General features: G+C 44.8%; 1 protein-coding gene across 1 annotated transcript in view; it reads left to right on the forward strand.

Moving 5' to 3' along the window:
- babam2 (BRISC and BRCA1 A complex member 2) overlaps window positions 1-18,366 on the forward strand; it is a 114,058-nt gene that overhangs the window by 32,254 nt on the left and 63,438 nt on the right. Inside the window, exons 5-6 of the mRNA XM_088931471.1 lie at window positions 1,050-1,244; window positions 2,173-2,247. Coding sequence (XP_088787597.1) covers window positions 1,050-1,244; window positions 2,173-2,247 — 270 coding nt within the window. The remainder of the gene's footprint in view (window positions 1-1,049; window positions 1,245-2,172; window positions 2,248-18,366) is intronic.

Genomic DNA, 18,366 nt, shown 5'->3' on the forward strand with positions numbered 1-18,366 from the left:
TTGTGGAGCTGTCGATTCTTGGTCTCGCACGGGGCAATGAATCGGTCTACTCCAGGTCCTTTGTGTACATAGACACTCGGCAAACTGTTGAAATAACCCTCTGACCCATCCAGCTCAGTTCCGTACTCCTGCCGTTTGATCAAATCCCGGTGTTTTTTTGTGTGTGGCACTACACACCCTGCCATAGAGCTCCGGGGTCTTGGCAAATGAGATGCAAATGTCAACGTGTTTGTGAGTTGGGGTGAAATAATAAGAAAGTCAGAAGTGGAAGGGCTGGTTATCTTGCTCCATACAAACCTGCACTGGGAGAGATAAGATCAGGAAATCCTGCTCCACTGCTGTTTCCCCTCCCCAGGAGCAGAGCTTGGCCGAGTCCTCGGTGGAAGCGATTATTTTAGTTCTGGGGTAATAATGAGGAGCTTGTGCTGCTATCGCTGCTTTCTATTGTTTTCTCAACTCTTTTATCTTTCACCGCTCCAGCAGGGCTGCTAAGGGACACCCAGAGCCTGATCTCCGACTGTTCCCGGACAGCGACTCGGAATGCTCCCCTTGAACTACTCCGTGTGAAAAAGCAAAAGATAGCGGCAGACGTTTTTGCAGAGCCAGTGTGTCCTTTATAGGTGAACAGAGGAAACACGTTGCTCTTACAGTTCCCCTACTGTTCTTTAGAAGCAGATGTTCTGTGCTAGTCCCCTATACCTGTAAATCAAAGCAACTTAAATACCAAAAGCCCTGCATTATTGAAATGAGCACTGCTTAGCAAAGTGGAACAGTCCATTTCTCCAGACCTGTGGTATAAATTCGAGCCTTCTGCTCCAGCATCTGCATCGGGCCCTGCGTAACCCACGAGGCCAGAGCTGTGTTTCGTGTTGGGTGCCTTGTCGTCTACAGCATGCCCGATGGCAAGCCTGCTCGTTTCGTTTCCATCCGGCGGGGCTTCTTTACCACAGTTCACTTTCCAGCAAGGAACTGCAGGAGCTGAGGGCTCAGCTGGAGAGCTCTGACACCCCCCCCCCCCCGTCTCCCCGTCTCCCCGTCTCCCCGTGCAGCACCTGATGAGCTGGGACGCCGGCGACACCGAGTGCCTCCTGCAGCTGGTGAAGGAGCTGATCCAGCAGTACCACCAGTACCAGTGCCAGCGGCTGCGGGAGAGTTCCCGCCTGCTCTTCGAGTACGACAGCCTGCTGGAGGACCCCCTCTACGGGCGCAGCATGGAGGTCTACGCTGGGCACAAGAACAGCTGGGTACGCTCCCTGGATTCTCCGCTTTGTGGAACTCCCTAGAAGTCTTCTTTTTTTCTGGGGCTTGGCCTCCAGGTGAATGGGCAGTGACCTGGCAGTGCCCGCTGTGTGAGGACACTGCTCACACTGCTCAGGCATAAGGATGCTCTAAATAGAACTCCGGCACATAATAGCTCATTTTGGAAACACAGGAACATTACTTCCAGTTATTTCCAGTAGAGACTGGTGCCCCATCAGGCTCCTGGTCTGTTCCTCTGCATGAACAGGTAGATAAAACACTGATGTATGTTTTTTTTTATGTGAAGACGACAACATCATGCTAATCTGTGTGAGGGCAGACAGTTCCTGACATGAAAGTTACAAAGGTGTTGCATTCAGCTACACAGTAGCTTTCCAGTGCAGCATGTTGAACATTAAAAAAAACTTAGCATGTTGAGTTTTACAGATTGAACACATTTGTAGAATCTGTGTCTTGTTTCAGATCAGGTCCTACTGTATTGTAGTTCATGTCCACAAAAACAGGTGGCACTGGCCCTCTGCAGAGCAGTAATCCTCACAAATTCCTGGAACAGGCGTGAACAATTCCACAATTACCTCGTAGTGTCACTGTGCTTAAGAATATGCCATTTGTCTTTTGGCATGAGTTTTTGTCATGCAACAGGGGCTAGGTGTGTTTACAAGTGAAGCTCATAATACCCGTCTAGGTTCAGTGCCCATCTAGTCCTGGGCCAGTGAAATGGTGTCCCAGGCCGTTTCCTTACTCATAAACGACTGCATTGGTGGAGCCATGGCCATGAAGCGATGACCAGTGTGCCACCTGGTACCACTGGGCAAAAGCGAAAGATTGTCATATTACTTTGCTTTATATTTAAATTATATTTAAATTTAGACATTGCTGTATTATTGTTTTCTTTCTTTCTGTCCTGCCCAGACGGGGGAGTTCTCTGCACGGTTCCTCCTGAAGCTCCCGGTCGACTTCAGCAACATCCCGGTCTATCTCCTGAAGGTAGGAGCGTCCCTGCATCCCCCGTGTCAGGCAGCCTGCTCACGGCTTGGCGTGGGGGCTGCTGCTGTTGTGTTTGCGGAGAGGGGCTGCAAGTTGGCTAATCAGCAGCCGTCACATCCCATCAGCACTGAGCTGTGTGCTGTCTGCAGGCTGGAGAGCTGCTGCCCTTCCCCTGCCACTGGAATTAGCAGTATTGCAGTAATGTTGTTGATGACGATGGATATTCTTGTTGTTCTTCTCCTCCTCCTCATCATTATTATTATTGCAGTGTATCATTATCAAGTGCTAGAAGTGAGTTTTCACGGAAACACATTATAATAATGCCTGTTTCCCATCTCCGAGCTGCTGCAAGGTGGTCGCACAGCCGAGACCTGTTTTACAGATGTTGTAGGATAAGATAAGATCACTTTATTGGCCATATACAATTTCTTGTATTAGGAATTTGTCGTTTCGCATACCCCAACTTGCTCTCCGTGAGGCTCACAGACGGAGAGAAGCTTTGGGTCAGAGCGCAGGGTCAGCCGTTTATACAGGGCCCCTGTAGCAGCTGGGGTTAAGGGCCTTACTCAGGGGCCCAAGGGAGTAGGATTCCTCTGCCGGCTGCAGGATTTGAACCAGCAACCTTCCAGCCAGTTAGGCAGGAAATTAGTTGTACCAGGGTATATGTCTTAAGAGAGGCACTGTGGATTGAAGAACAAGGCAAAAATCTGCACACCCTCAAAGCCAGATAACTAAAAGGCTGAGTGTTTTTCTAAGGCTTGCCTGTCTACACAACTTTCTCCTTCATGGGCACTCTGTCCTCTGTTAGCAATCAGGCTCTTACTCAGCTGTGTCTTCACCTGAGCTGAGCCAGTCAGAGCGCAGAGACCAGTGGCCTCTCTCAGACTGATTCTGCTGTGGGATTGCTGTATTAGTATGTGCTATGGTTTCATGTCTGTGAAGAAATGCATTCAAGTGTTGTATTTGTCACTCTGCTATTTTTGAATTATTAGTAACTTTCACTGTGGAAACAGTGTGCTCTAGCAGGGTGGTGTCCTCTTCCTTTTCATATTCACTGTGTTCCTCTGGGATATATGTGGGATTTTATGGATGTTGAATATACTGTATGAAATAATGGGAACATTTTATTCTGGTTATTGTTGGCCAGTAATTGCCCCACACAAAGGCTGATTTCCATGTTCTCTCCCCCTTAGTAGTCGCTTACAGCTCTGCATCAGTATACCCGGTGCAGTTCTGTTTTCTCTTGACTGCAGTGGGTAGGAGTTCTAATTTTATGTGCTGGGCTGGCACATTCAGAGTAGCGCAAAGACACGGATTTGGTACAGGGATTGCCTAAAGACGAAATTAAACATGTTGCAGCTCATCTGACACATTGGACGAGATGAGGTGGTGAAAGCTGATTCATGGTGACACAAAGTCCTGTACAAATTGTGTCCAGCTGGCAGAAGGAACGAAAGACCATAGGAAATTTAGGAAAAGGACAACCCCTGGGTCAGGCCAAAAATGGCTTTTGTCTGAGAAAGTACTCCTCCACCTGCATATTGTGTTATTTAGTGGTTTGGCAATATCTGTATCAGAGATTGTAATAGGTTGGGAAAATTAGTGAGCACAATCATTGGAGCACATCAGCTCAGTCTGCATGTCCTCTATAAACAGCGGGCTGTAAAGAAGGCATTAAGAAGAGCATTATGGCGAGCGTGGCACACCCCCTGCACTGTGAATTTACGCTCTCATCTGTGTCCCCAGGTGTAACAGTAACAGACTCAGGAAATCTTTCATCCCTCCTGCTGTCTCGCACTCAAAACACTGTAAAACAACTCTTATCTCCAGAGGCTCTTTTGTATTGAATTTGTTGTTGTTTGTTGTATGGTTGTCTTGGATTTCACCCAGGGGACAATACAGCTAGATTCTTGAATGTAGCACAAATCAGACTTTACCATGACCCAAGAAACCTCTGCTGAAATAAACACAGTTGAGGCACAGGCAGTTGCCATTGGCGTGAATGGACAGCTACTATGGCAGAATAAGGGCACATGCCTTGTTCTTTGAGCCAAGAAGACGTCTTGTGTTGCCATGTTCCGCTCCTGGGCAGTCGTCCTTAAGTAAAATGGAGCTACAAATTATCCCGTTGAATGGGAACGTTTCTCAGTTTGCCGAACTCTTAGAGCCACTGTGAAAGTACCTTTGTATCTCTTTTTGCTACAAAGATGAACAGGTAGCACACTTTTCACCCTTTCCCAGACTGAGCACTGCAGGATGCTGTCACCCATATCCTCCTTATAACCATGTTATGTAGTTCTGTTTGCAACAACACTTAACTAAAAGATGAGCAGAAAGTGTCACAGCTATGCTCAGTTGAGAAAATGGTCTCATTAAATTCATTGTATTACAAAGCGGGTTAATGCTTGAAAACGATGAGCATGCTGGGAAGAGCCCCAACTCGTGAATCAGAGCTCAGCGCCCAACATGTACCTGTGAACGTACCTGCGAGCGCTGAACTGCACAGTCCTGTTTGTCTTGGAGACCCCAGAAGGTCAGCGTGTCTCGTGGGAGTGTTGGCACAGCCTGCCCTCTGCCTGTGGGCAGTGACTCACAGGACGTGTCTTCAGGACGAGGGCAAGTGTGGGCAGCAGGGGTCTTGTTTTTGTGGGTTGAAACCAGGGGAAAACCCTTCCTCGTCAGAAAAGCAGGGCCTGGAGCAGAGTCTTCAGGACAGACGCACCCGTCGGCGGGCTGCTGTACGTTTCGAGAGCAGTGGACGTGTTCACCTCCGGCCGCAGGCTTGGGTTTGCGAGGGCAGGCTGTGCCAGGGGGCGGAGGACAAGGCCAAGCGTCAGCGCTTTTTTTCTCAAAGGACAAACAGGCCCATGGGCACTTTCTTACTTTGGAATTATGCTAATCAGTGCCTGAGCGCAGCATGGCACACAGAGCTGTGGAAGAGGTTTCTGCTGTTTCTCGGTTTTGTTACCGGAGTCACAGCCTGTTCTGTCTTTCATTTGCATACTTTAGAGTATAGTGGGTATTTAGTCTGTGTTGCATTGTTGTCTGCATATACCCTATATATCTTGTATACAGGCAGATATATCTGTACATTGAGGAAAGAATAATTTTATGAGCAGCAGTAGAGGTAGAGCCAAGCATCTCCCCTGTGTGAGTAGATTCTTTTTTTCATGTGCTGGTTAAGTTTGTAATATTAAAGCACACCGAGTGTTGTGAAATGGATTTGTACATGACCTGCAGGCATCACTTAATGAGCTGGTCCAAAAGCAAAAAAAATATGTAAGGCTTTAAGATCAGCTGGGGTTTGGGCAATCTCTCCATGAAACTTTAGCAAAGTGGCTTTGTTAAAGAGACTTTGTCCATACTTTGGAATGGCATTTTCCCTCAAAATCAATTAATCATTCAGTCATTCATTCAGTCAAATATCTGCTTCCCCTTCTAGGAGTACAGATGACAAGTCTGGGATGTATCTTCTAAAGGTGACTGCCGTAAATCTTCACCACTGTCAAAGGAGGACAAACTAGATTCAACCTGACATCTACAAACAGATGTAGATCTTCCAGACAGAGAATTTGAGCACTTTGCTCAGTTTAGATTTGTCCCAATTCAAAATTTAGAATAAAGCTTTGCACAGTTCCAAGAGCCGCCCATTTCTGCATTTACCCTCACACTCTGATCTGGAAAACACAAATGCTTTTTAAACACACATGACATAAGAGTCCAGAATTTCGTGCATGTTTAAAAGCATTGCCCACAGGTCTGGGAGTTGCAGTCTTCACGTGCATGGGCAGCTTTGCAGGCAGACGTATCTCTTTAAGTTTGCACTTTAAGGACAGCTGGACATGTGTGGATTTCAGTGTTTCAGAGGTACTAAACTGCAAGGCACCGCGTTGCCCTTTATACATGTTCACACTCCTGCCTGAAATGTTGCTGTGTGTAAAAACATGGCACTGTCATTCCAATCATCTTCCACGCCTGGAGAAGAGCAGGGAGAAGCTCACAAGATGAAAAGGGAAGTGTGTAAACCAGAGCAAACCACCAATAAAAGGAAGCAAGATGTCGGAAGGGGTCTAGTCTGGTGGGCGACTGGCGTTGGTTACTTTCAATGTTGCCAAAGCACCAGTGACTTGCACTAATAAATTTAAACAGTGCAGCCATTGAAACTGCTGAACAGGAAGAGCAGGAGGGAAGTGGTGGCATGACAGGGAGGAGGCGACAGTGTTTCTTATCGGCCCCGCGGTTTGGGGCCAGCTGCAGCCCGTTTGACGTCAGCCGCTGCTTGTGGAGCGAGGCCGGTCTTAGAGCAAGCCACAGGAAACATCGGCGTCACTGCGCAAGGTACAGGACCATGCCCCAGTACAGCCTCCAGCCCTGCAGCACCGCCATGACGGTGGCCACTTTTGAAACGCTTGCCGTTGAACGTGTGGCCCCGCGGTGTCTCCTGTGATTTTTACAGGTTTTGGAAGCACAAGATCAAGTGCCAGTGGTAATAAAGAGGCCAGGTGGCTCTGCTCTAGGTTTAGATAAAACGGCAGTGACCTCAGCCCGAGGTGGGCAGGCCCTTGAGACTCTCCATGCCCTGGGCAGCTGTCTGCCAGGGGCCTAGCCCTGGTGCCCGTTCCAGAAAGAGAAGCAATAATGAGAACGCACCGTCTAATTAGGTTTTACTCTAATTATTTTCATCTTCTTTTGATCGCCGAGTTCCAGCGGCAGGAGCAGGCTGAGGAGGAGCAGGGTTAATCAGAGCCTCCGGCTCCTCTGCCTTTTCACTCTTTATTTATTTATCTGCTTTATTTTCTGTTGCCTGCTGCCCTGCCAGACTGTCAGTAAGTTTCTTCATTCTCCATGATCAAGACGGAGCTATATGTAAATCCTCTCCCCACTGTGATTAATGCAAAGTTAATTTTAAGCATAAGAAGTCATATAGTATGTAATTATGGAACCCTCACAACACAGAGTTCTCTGATATCTTAATTCAATGTAATTCAGCTGATTTTCTGAATGTGCAACTGATTGAATACTGCTTGTGCACATTCTGCTATTTTTGCCGCACTTGTAAACAGGTCAAGTTCATACCAGCGTACACAGGGGCTCATGCTGGATTTTTGTAGCGTTAAGTGGACTAAAGACCATGTGATCCCAGCAATGCTAGTCCCCATTTATGTAGCTGGGTGGACTGGAGCAACTGGGGTAAAGTACCTCACTGAAGGTACAAAGCAGTGTCTGTAGCAGGGACTCGAGCCCATGACCTGCCAGTTATAAGTCCCAAGTTTACCCCCCATGCTATGCTACCCCCACTGTTTGACCTTCTCTTCAGTACGTCCACCAGTCTTCAACTCCTTATCCAGTACAGGGTCCCTTTTAGACAGAAACCAGCTCCTTTCCTGCTGTGTTTGTTTGCCACTGCTTCTATTTTTTGTATCCTCTGCAAATTTAACTCGTTTGCTAACTGTATCAGAATCTTCATCTTTTCTATATACAGTATATCAGGATCAGCAGACCTAAAACAGATCCCTGTGGCGCACCACTGCTTACGTCTTCCCAATTAGTTGTGCTCCTCAAGATGATGCACAACTCGCGATTCACGTGATACCTACGGTTTTACATCTGAGAATTAATCTTTTATAAGTTATCAAAAGCTTCCTGGATACCTAAACATGTCATATGACTTAGTGTTATCACTTGTCCTTATTTGCTTGTTTCGAATATTCTGTTAGGTTTAAAAAAGAGCTTCCCTCACTAACGCCATGTCTCTTAAAATGCCATTGTATTATAAGTATTCTTTTTGTTTTGTTTAGCACTATCATTTCCATAACTTCATCGGCTAGTTACTGACTCATTGGATTCTAGCAATTTCAACTAATGCAGAACCTTAGTTGTCAGTAATTCTAAAAATTATTCAGTACTGCTGGAGCTCCTTTTTTTTTGACAACAAGCGTCTGTTGCATAAAATATGATCATGTTTGCTTCTTTATGTTGCACATGTTGAGCCTTTTTGTTACTGTTATTGCCTTATCACACTCTTCATTACTGTTCTTTCACTGTTCTAGTATTCAAAAGCAAATGCATTATTTTGTGCCTCTGTTGCAGTGTTATGTTTTCTTTTTTCGGCAATTCTTAGATCTTTTTTTCAGCTCAGCCTTCATGTCTGTGTACTATTATTCTATGATTTTTTTCTGAACAGTCTATCAAGTGCTCCCTCCCTTATGATGCACATTCTTCCTTCTCATATATTCTATATTTGGACTTGTTTTAAGGAAGAATTTATTCTGAGCCTTTGCTGAAGAAGAACAACTGTGCTGTTTGTAACCTCTGATACATGCCTTCTCAGTCTGATTTTCTAAAATTATAGGAATTGTGTCCAAGTTACTCTGCTCACAATTTCCCAGTGGTTAAATTGTCTTTTCTATCAATTCTGTCCTGGCCATTTTAATAGACTTGGTCAACAGTAACTTTTAGCCATGTAGAAGGTGCCTTTGCAAATACTATCAGTTTTGGTTGCTGTGTTCCCGAGCACATACTGTATATCTTTAATGATACTTCTGTTTGTCCCTGCTTGCTCTGAAAAAGACCGCTATTATAAGGATTTGTATGTGATAGTGTTTCAACATGCAAAAGTAAGGGATTGGGTTTCATTTATTGGACTACATTCCTGTTCTATATACAGTTTCTCTCCTGTTTCAGAAAGATGTGTACACACCTCAGCCACCCAGTGACGTGTTTCTTGATACTATGCTAGTAGAGTACTAGCTTTGGTTGCTGTGTAACTACAGTGAGGGCTGCACAGCCTGTTGCATCTCATGGTCTTTGCCAAATCTCTCACTGTGGTGAGCATCTCTCAGGGGGCTCCATCCATTCATTTTCTGCTTTATCCAATACAGGGACATGGGGGAGCTATAGGGCGCAGGTGTGTTGAAAGTGTTGATGGTTGCCTTGTGAGTTCTGGGAGGCCTTACATTGTCATTCTGCCTTGTGTCAGTGCTTCAAGCTGCTTTCCTCAAAATCCTGACTTCGAATTGCTCTTTGTCACCTCAAAGTAGGCAGCACTGTGGAGCGGAGGTTTCAGCTCTGGAGCCAGGATGCAGAACTGGAAATCTGTGTGGTTGGATTCTAGGTATGGGCACTGCAGTAAGTACCTTTGGACATGTTACTTCACTCAGTTTGCATCTGTAAAATGCCCTTGTAAGACTGTGTGGACACTAGAAATCATCAATTAAAGCACAGAATGGCTGGGGCTGCCAAACCGAGATTGAATCAATTAACCAATCAAATATAAATGGATACAAACATAAATTACTCCGGATAAAAATGTCTGCTAAATCAGAAAATTTGGTGGCACTCTGGTGTTTTCTGCCCTGGGGCACCTTACAAGTGGAGTTTGAATAGAAGTTCTGGTTTCCTCAAATCTCCCAAAAATATACTGGCCAGGATACTTGGTGTCTTGGGTTGTGGGTTGTGTGTTCATGCAATCTCTCGGTGACTCAGGCTCCAGTTCTTAAATATGTGGGTGTTTTGACTTAGAGGAGGATGTAGGTGAGCATGTTTGTAAGGAAACCCAACCGATAAAAAAAGGAGTTCTGCAGTTGCTAAAAACATTTGGCAGTGTCTGATTTGTTTTTCATCTTCAAACTTGAACCATTTAGCTTATTTGGCTGTTAGCATCTAATTGATTTAAGGATCTAGTCCAGCTGTTTCTTGAAAGAAGCCAGGATATTAGCTTCAACAGCATGGCTGAGCAGCTTGTTTGACACCCCCACAACTCTCTGTGTAGAAATGTGCCTCCTGTTTTTACATGCCCTAGCTTGCAGTGTCTTACCATTTTTGCTTGCATGATGAAAAAAGGTATGGACTGTCACAGTTATTACCAGTGGAAAATAAAGTATCAAGGGCAATAATCCTGTTCTTGCTGACAGGCCTGTTCCACTGAGAGCTCGCACTGAGTGCTGCAGGCTGCTCTTTTTGGCCCTTCAATGATAGCAATGTTACAAATCCCCTAATGTCTGGTATTTGAGTCAGATATTACACACAGCAGGATTTAAAATCCAGCTCCCACACCAGCTGATTTCGCCAGTGTCTTTAATTTAGGGAGGGATTTAGTTCTTAGGAATATGTTTTACCAAGCGAAAAAAGCTTCCCGTTTTGCAAGTTGACCTGACACGTTCTGTGACGTTCCAACCACTGAAAGAGCTGCCAAAATCAGTTCGTTTTCTGCCCGCGTCGAGCAGAGGCTTGGAGAAACTGGCACCTTTGGTAATGAATTAATGTGAGTTGGAAAGGCCGCAGCTTGCAGGTCAGGTCTTGGGATTGGCTCTCTGGATGTCATAAGGAAAGCAGGTGCGTCAGTCTGGTGCTTTGCTGTAATGGAACTTGGATCACTTGTTAACAGATCTCTGGGCGGGACTCCAGCGAAGAGGGCTGAGGACGAGTGCCTGGTTTTTTGGCAGCTGTGTTGTTGCCTCCAGGTGGGGCGGAGGCTGTCAGGGGCAGGTTTAGCAGTGATGGCCTGGCTGTCATATCCCACAGATAAGCCCCGCCAAAAACAGATGTAACTCTAATGACGTGTTGCAGCAACAGTACTCATGTCAACGAGAATTAAGACAAGGTTAAATGCAATCATGAATGTAACTGCCACTTCTTTTGCAGAAAACTAGACGTTTTACAACCTTCTGTGGTATACTGTGCAGTGGGGTTGCTGGTGCAGAATGGCCACTGTCTTCCCCAAATGAAGCTACTGGTGCAGAATGGCCACTGTGTGTCTCCCAGGTGGAGCTCCTAGTGCAGAATGACTGGAGTATATCGCCTAGGTGGGGCTGCTGGTGCAGAATGGGACTGTGTGTCTCCAGGTGGGGCTGCTGGTGCAGAATGGTGCTGTGTGTCTCCAGGTGGGGCTGCTGGTGCAGAATGGTGCTGTGTGTCTCCAGGTGGAGCTCCTGGTGCAGAGTGCTTGGAGTATATAGCCCAGGTGGGGCTGCTGGTGCAGAATGGCTGTTATGTGCTTTCAATGTGGGGATGCCCTGCAGTGAGGGATAAGGGGGGCTTCACCTCCTGTCTGTAAAGTGATCCTTTGTAATGAAAAGCACTATATAAATCAGAGGAATTGTTACTGTTTTTGCTTTGCTTAACTTTTTTACAGCCTGTGTACTGGATAGTATTTATTTTTCCCCACAGCTATAGGTAAACAGAGTGCTAATCATTTGGAGACAAGATAGGGGTAAATGGGCGCATTTATTGCAGAAGTTGGCAGTACTTTGTGAGCCTCTCAGGCACTGAGCATTCTCAGTGTGTGCTGAGAGGAACTAGGAGCCTGGACTTTGACCAGTGATGTGTCAGCAAGGCACTCCTGATACGGAAGGGCACCTTAAAATCATTACTGCTCTAGGGTAAAAGTTAACATAATAACCTCATATTGGTCCCTCTTCTAAAAATAAAAGTCCGCCTACAACAGCGAGGTTTCAGTATTCTAAAATCAGCTGCTTCATCCTTACCCTCCTTTGTACAGTATGACTGCAGAATTCTACTGATTACGCACTTAAGGCAGAAATGTAAGAAGGAACAAAAATGACTGCCAAAGCCATTCATTTTGCAGCCTACATAGATGAATCACAGAACCTGAAAACAGTGCTGCAGTACTCTTTTTGCGATGATGTAGTGTGCGTGTGTGTAACCTGGACATGGCTCTCCCAACACCCCTTTTCCAAAGCGTGGGATTCTGGGACCCGGGTCATTTATGAAGAGTAGTCCTCTGATACTTCACTTACCATGCCTGCCCCCCAGTTCTGATAGGGGCTTTCAGACTCTCCTCTCCACACACACACAGATGATCGATGTTGTTCCTTGTTCTTGTTGTTTTGGAGATAATGTCAGGGACTTGTGAGAAGTTACTAAAGATAGCCTGTTGAGTCACATGGAGGCTGAGTTAAACCACAACACAATTCCTGAAAACAGGCAAACACATTGTGTTTTTCGTTGTTGTCATAAATGATACTCGCCCCCTCCCCCCTGTTCTCACAAACACTGATAACTACATACAACAGCAGTGTTGATAAGCTAGACGTGTGGTCATGACATCATGCAGTAATTCCAACACCATTCATTATCTCCTCATTAAGAGCTTGAATTTACTGCCACACACACCTTTCAAAAGCTAAACCCTGCCCACAGTTAGGTCTCTTGTTTGTCTCCCTTACACTCCCTTATAATCTTCACAAAAAAATAAAACAAAAGTTCTTAAACACTGGCCTTTTGTGATTTCGAAATGCCGGCTCTTCAGCAGTTCTGTGGCTAGGTTTCTTCTTCAGAGAGCCACACAATGAAAGGACTTTCTGTACTGCAATGTCTCGCATCATCTGACCATGTTTGTGTCAGGCTGCTGCTTTTGTAGCACGGCTATCGGGTCCTCCTGAAAGCTGTCAGATGAATACCAGTCTTATTTCTCAAGTATTTATGCATGACCGTAGCACCCAATGAGTAGAATTAGCAATTGGCAGTGTCCCCTCGAAAAACAAAAAGATTGTCACATGACGGATCGAAATTACACTTGTACATTTGAGCTTTTGCACCTTTCGACTTCAGCAGTGTCATCCATTAACTTGCATTTAAAGCATGATAAATGTTTATGAATATGCAGCGATTGTATATCCTCTAAATTAACTGTCATCATGGCAAGTGGTGGTTAGGCTTTCGAAGATGAGTGCACTAAAGACGCGGGGGTTGAACTCTTCTTGTGTTAAACAGGTGTCTTAGCCTGCTGCCTCCCACATGCTTTGATACAGGTAGTTGTGCAGAAACCTGATTCTTATGTCAAGAAGTTAGAAGTACTCAACCCCTGTTTTTTGTGGTGGTCGGTTTAATATAGGGGACAGCACAACACACTTGAGAGCTTTGGACTCCCAGGTGGAAGGCTGCGGGTTTGTACAAAGTACTTTCTACAGTGACAAGTACCCCAGTCCCTACAGTGACCCCAGCTGTATGAATGCGTCATGGAGTGGAACTCAGTTACTCCTAGTTTGTTTATCACTACAGAACTTGGTATAAACTCCAGCCAGATGGGCAACGTATTTGCTCTTTCTAACATTACAGGAAGATGTTTAGCCCATCTTGTCAGTCTGGTTGCTCACAGCTCCAGAGCTCTGACCCCTGGCTCCCCTTTGCTTGGCCTTGTGCTAAGGGTGCTCCCCGCTGTGGGAGTGCCAGGGAAGGGTCTGCCCTGTGCCCTCCCAGCTGGCAGGCAGCGTGCTCGCCCAGGCTTTGCGTGACTGCACAGCATTTGATTGCAGAGCGAGTGGTTCTAATTTGTGGCCTTAAAGTACCCTTGAACTGTAAACATTGAGTAATGGTTGAGGAATCTTAAGAGCTATAAAATAATTGCAGGTTACTTCGCAGTGATAATACTTGTGTTTTCCTGCCTGCACTCTCCGTGCTCGGCAAAAATGTGCTTTTGCACTCAGCCCCGAAGCAATAGAAAAAAAATACAGGCAGCATGGAGATTTGAAAACAAGGCCTGTACCTGTGAAATGTGTCATTAGGCTGTGTGCTCTACAGTGGTGTAGCTGGCACTGTTTAAGCTTCTCTCACAGAGGCTGAGAACAGCTGGTGTTTTTCTGTCGCCTCACTGAAGCCTACTGGTCTTTTGCTGTTTTCGCAGCCCTTTTTGCATTAGTCACACCAGTGCCGTGGAAAGGAGGGCTTATCAGCCTTATTTGAAAAGGCTTCTGACCATCTGGAGCGCGGGTCCTGTGTTTTCCGATTTGGAATGTCCCATTATTATTCACCGGCTGGACTGTGGTCACTGCAAAAATAGCGTGGAAATCACATTGCTTCAAATGTGCATCATGAGTAACTGACATGCATCCCCTGTTTGTTCACAAAAGGATCTAGTTGGTTTTCCCTCCAGCTGTCAGTCCTTGAGAGCAGCCAACCGAGATTGCAGAAGCAGAGCGCGAGATCAGCGTGAACGGTTAATACCGAATCCGGCTCTCTCTCTGGCAGGTATCCAGTGGCATGAAGGCAGAAAGTGCCCTTGTTGAGTACGGACGTGTAGCTCTGGAATGCTGGTACTGTCATGTATCGTACAATACGTCCTGGTCCTGGGGGGTAGCACACTTGCTGATTTTCATTCCAGCCCGTCCACTTTTGCTCAAATGCACAATTTTTTTTTAAATTCTACTCAAGGGTTTGGTTTTCACAATCTAAAATTGTATTTGTGAAATGAAACAGATAGAAGGCGACTTCCAGCATGTTTGAGGGCTGAAAACAGTTGAACAGTTCCAGTGAACCCAATTATTGAGATTCAATTAAGGGTTCAGTGGTGTAACCAAAAGCTGAGCTGAAACAAAAGATTTGTGGGCCCCCAGCAGCAGGATTGGGAACCCTGGACACAAGGCACCCCAAGTCACTTTCACCGGTTGTGTGTTTTCGTTCCAAAGCACGGTTTAAGATGAAGGCAGTCATTCAGGTGATGACAAAGACCTTTAAGAAGTTGCAGGGCTTATACACCAAAAAGACATGAGACCTTTTTAGGGTCTTTTTTAAGGTTATCAGACTGTTTCAAAAAGGTTTCTCCTTGTGTTTTCAAGCTGAGGCATCCATTAATATGTCTCAGTAATTACTTCTCTCTATTTTTTAAGAATGTTTTATAATAATAATACCATTGCCAGTCAGATTGGATTGACTCACTCAACCAGATATTGCAGTTGTGTAAGGTGTAAGGCAGACATCCTTAACCACAGGAAAATTGTGAAAATCCTTATTCAAAGGACTAGATATACAATATTTACAGACTTCCTTATCCTAACCAATCCTACTTTGCACAGTAATTCATGGCTAAAACTGTACAGTGTACTGAGAAGAGCTAGCCAGGCCTAAAAGAGGCATCACTGTGAAGGTGTGCTGGGTGAGATTAAAGCTGGCCAGATGCAAGAGCCCCCTGTGGATTCTGGACTTAGAGACTGGCCCTGCACATCCCTCCATTAGCAAGATCAGGACTGGGGACCCCTGGCTTAAAGGCTCCCATTAAAGAAGAGGAAAGCAGAGGCCTGACTCGGATGCCTTTTGCCGATTCTCTGCATCACGTGGTTGCACAGTAGGCACCATGAACTAAACCCAGAGCAGCTTGTGGGAGATGAAGTTGTGGCCTTGGACCTTCTTTGACAGAATTCATGCCTATCTGAAGTTCATCTGCCAAGACTAGGAACTAAAGGCATTCCTGTGACAATGTTGGAAGCTTGTAGCAGAAGAGACAACACTTCTTTGTGCGAAGTGAAGGCTAGATCAGTAGGGTCTTTCTGATGCACACCTAAGGTTCTACAATAAGCATTGGGCCAAAAAAAGTTTCATGGCTACAGTTTGCTCTCTTCTTGTTCGGAGTCCTTGTGAGCTTATTGTACAATCCTCCCCTGTCAGAGTGCGTTGCTGCTCTGGCAGCACAGCAGTGTTCTTTAAACAGCACCACCTGTGGATTCCCTCATGTGCCTGAGAAAGATAATCAAACACAGTCCTTCTCCATAAAAAGGCCATTTAAAAATCCATAAAAAGTGAGCTCGGAAACAGTGATGGAAGAACAGCAGATTTACACAACTTGATGAGGGCCTTTTGTGCATTTTATATTTCTCTTTTGTTTTTTGTCTTTCATTATAAATGTATTAAAGAATTACATAGAAACACAAACCAACTACACAAGATCCCTGTCATCAGCTCTGATTCCACAAAGACAAGAAACCAGAACAAAACTTCAGGCCAGTTTCTGTGCTTTACTCGTAATCCAACATCAAAGATTTCTTTTTGTTTTTGCTAGTAGGCTACATACTTTGACTGCTTTCTTGGGAAATTCCAGTATTGCTATATTTGCAGGAGATTGGGAACAATATCACTGATACTGCAGTAATAACTTAGATAAGACACTTGCTCATCTATCACTGTGCTCTTCTGTGGAACAAATGACTTACAACATTTAACCTTTTCATAAAACCTCCTCCTTTCATTTGTTTTAATTTGAAAAAAGTAATCCACATATGCTAGAAACTCACAGTTCTACAGCCATTGATCTTAAATGCAACATGACAGGAAAGTTACAAACCAAATGAGGCACATCTATCCAAATTGTTAGTCGTTAATTGGTCCCAGAATCTCGTCCAGTGATTTCTTTAAAAAATCAGGGTACCTGCCTCAAATACATGGCTGGTTGCTGATCATGGGTAAATTGTTCCACACTCCTACAGCCCTTTGTGCAAAGAAGTGCCACCTGTTCTTGGTTTCCAATACACTTCCCTTAATTTTTACTTGTGTAACCTGGTTTGTGTTTCACTTTCATTTTAAAGAAATACGTTAGCTGGCTTTGCAAATTTTGAATACTTTTATCAGGTTCCCTCTCTGGTTCAAGACTAAAAAGGTTCAGTTCCTTTCGCCTGCCAGTGCAACTAACTTCCTGGCTTGTTCAAGATTTCCAAGTATTGCCTCTTATGTTTGAAAATGCCCCCAGGTACATTTTCCATTTGCTGACAGCATGATGCCGTTGAGGTTTTATAGACTCAAGTCTCTTCTAAATGTTCAGCTGTGGTCTGAGGTGTATTGGTGTTGTATATTGGTATTATAGCCAACAGTTTCAACAGAAGTGGTGAAATCATACTGTCATCTTAAAAGGAGACATTTAAGGGAGTTTTGAAAAAAATTAAATAAAAAAATGAAAAAAATGTCAGGTAACTGCACTGTATAGTTTTAAATGAATCTAAGTTAATTTAATTCCGAAGTGTGACAGGATCCCACTTTAAGAGTAGGCATCCCTGGGAAATCTATTGTGTTTTATTTATAGCTGGAGCGCCAAAATGCCAGATAATTGTAGGTTGGGGATTTTTTTAATGCAATGGGAATGAAAACTTGGAAAGGTCCACAGTACTTTCCTCAGAGATAAACAATTACAGCACTAAAGTTCCTGCATGAAAGAGCAAAATTATAGGTTAGACGGGGGGAATTAAGATCGAGATGAATGTCAAGATAAAACTTCAGAAAACACAAGTCAGAAAAAAAAACACATACTGTGGGCTTAATATCTTATGACTGGTGCCTCCAATGCAGGGTGTGTTCTTACACTACGAAAAATGCAGTAACTATATGGTTACTGTGACTGAAGCCCTGTCACTCACACTGACCTTTACAGAGAGCAGAATCAGCACCTACAGTGTGAATCAAGGACCTCCTTGCTTTGAGAGGCAGCCTCTGTAAAATACTCTTCTCAGCTGTGTTTTAATCTGTGTTTGCTGGAATCAGATTCGGCCAAATGGGTCCTAAATTTCTTTAAAATAACCAGTTACCATGATGTGAAAATAACATCCACTGATTTGAATTTCAGTTAATGGCAGTTTTGTTAGTCTTGCGTGTTTTACTGAGCTCCACAGCGCCGTCTTTTCCCCAGACACTTAAATCCGAACTGTACAGAACTCGCCAGCTACTGTACTGATTTTTACAACTGGCAGCGAGTTGAATGCATGAGTAAGATGTAACTACTCACTGGGGGCAGAGAGAGCTTGCTAAAATAAAGCTGTGCATAACTGAGGGGTTAGTATGCTGTGCATTCCCAGGAAACTATTCATATAGCGAGTGCACGTTCCTGCAATATCAGTGTTGTATATCTTACAGTTTCCTACAGTCACTGATGGCAGTGGGGTTACTTAGCAGGAAGACTGTGTTGTTGCAAGCCTGTCTAATTTATCTGAGGGATCGTTTGCTGTACACACTTAACCCAACAGTCAGTTACTCAGCGGGAGAGCTGCTTCTTTGCCAGCTGACATAGGTGATTCCTTTCAAAACCTTAGTAGCACGCAGGCCACAAAAACATAAAAATGGGAAGATAACAATGGTTTCAGTCCTTAGAAGCCTTGAAATACGTGAAATTATACTTAAGGGTTGTCTTGGCGTCTGGCAATTAAACTTCTGCTTCAGGGAAGCTGATTTTGCTCTGGCATGCATGCATGTCTGTCTTTAGTCCTGCTCCAGTCCTTCAGTCCTGCTCCAGGCAGGCTTTGCTCCAGTCCTTCAGTCCTGCTCCAGTCATTCAGTCTTCAAGTCCTGCTCCAGTCCTTCAGTCCTGCTCCAGGCAGGCTTTGCTCCAGTCCTTCAGTCCTGCTC

This window comes from Atractosteus spatula, chromosome 2 (genome assembly GCF_055471065.1).
Source record: "Atractosteus spatula isolate fAtrSpa1 chromosome 2, fAtrSpa1.hap1, whole genome shotgun sequence".
Lineage (NCBI taxonomy): Eukaryota > Metazoa > Chordata > Actinopteri > Semionotiformes > Lepisosteidae > Atractosteus > Atractosteus spatula.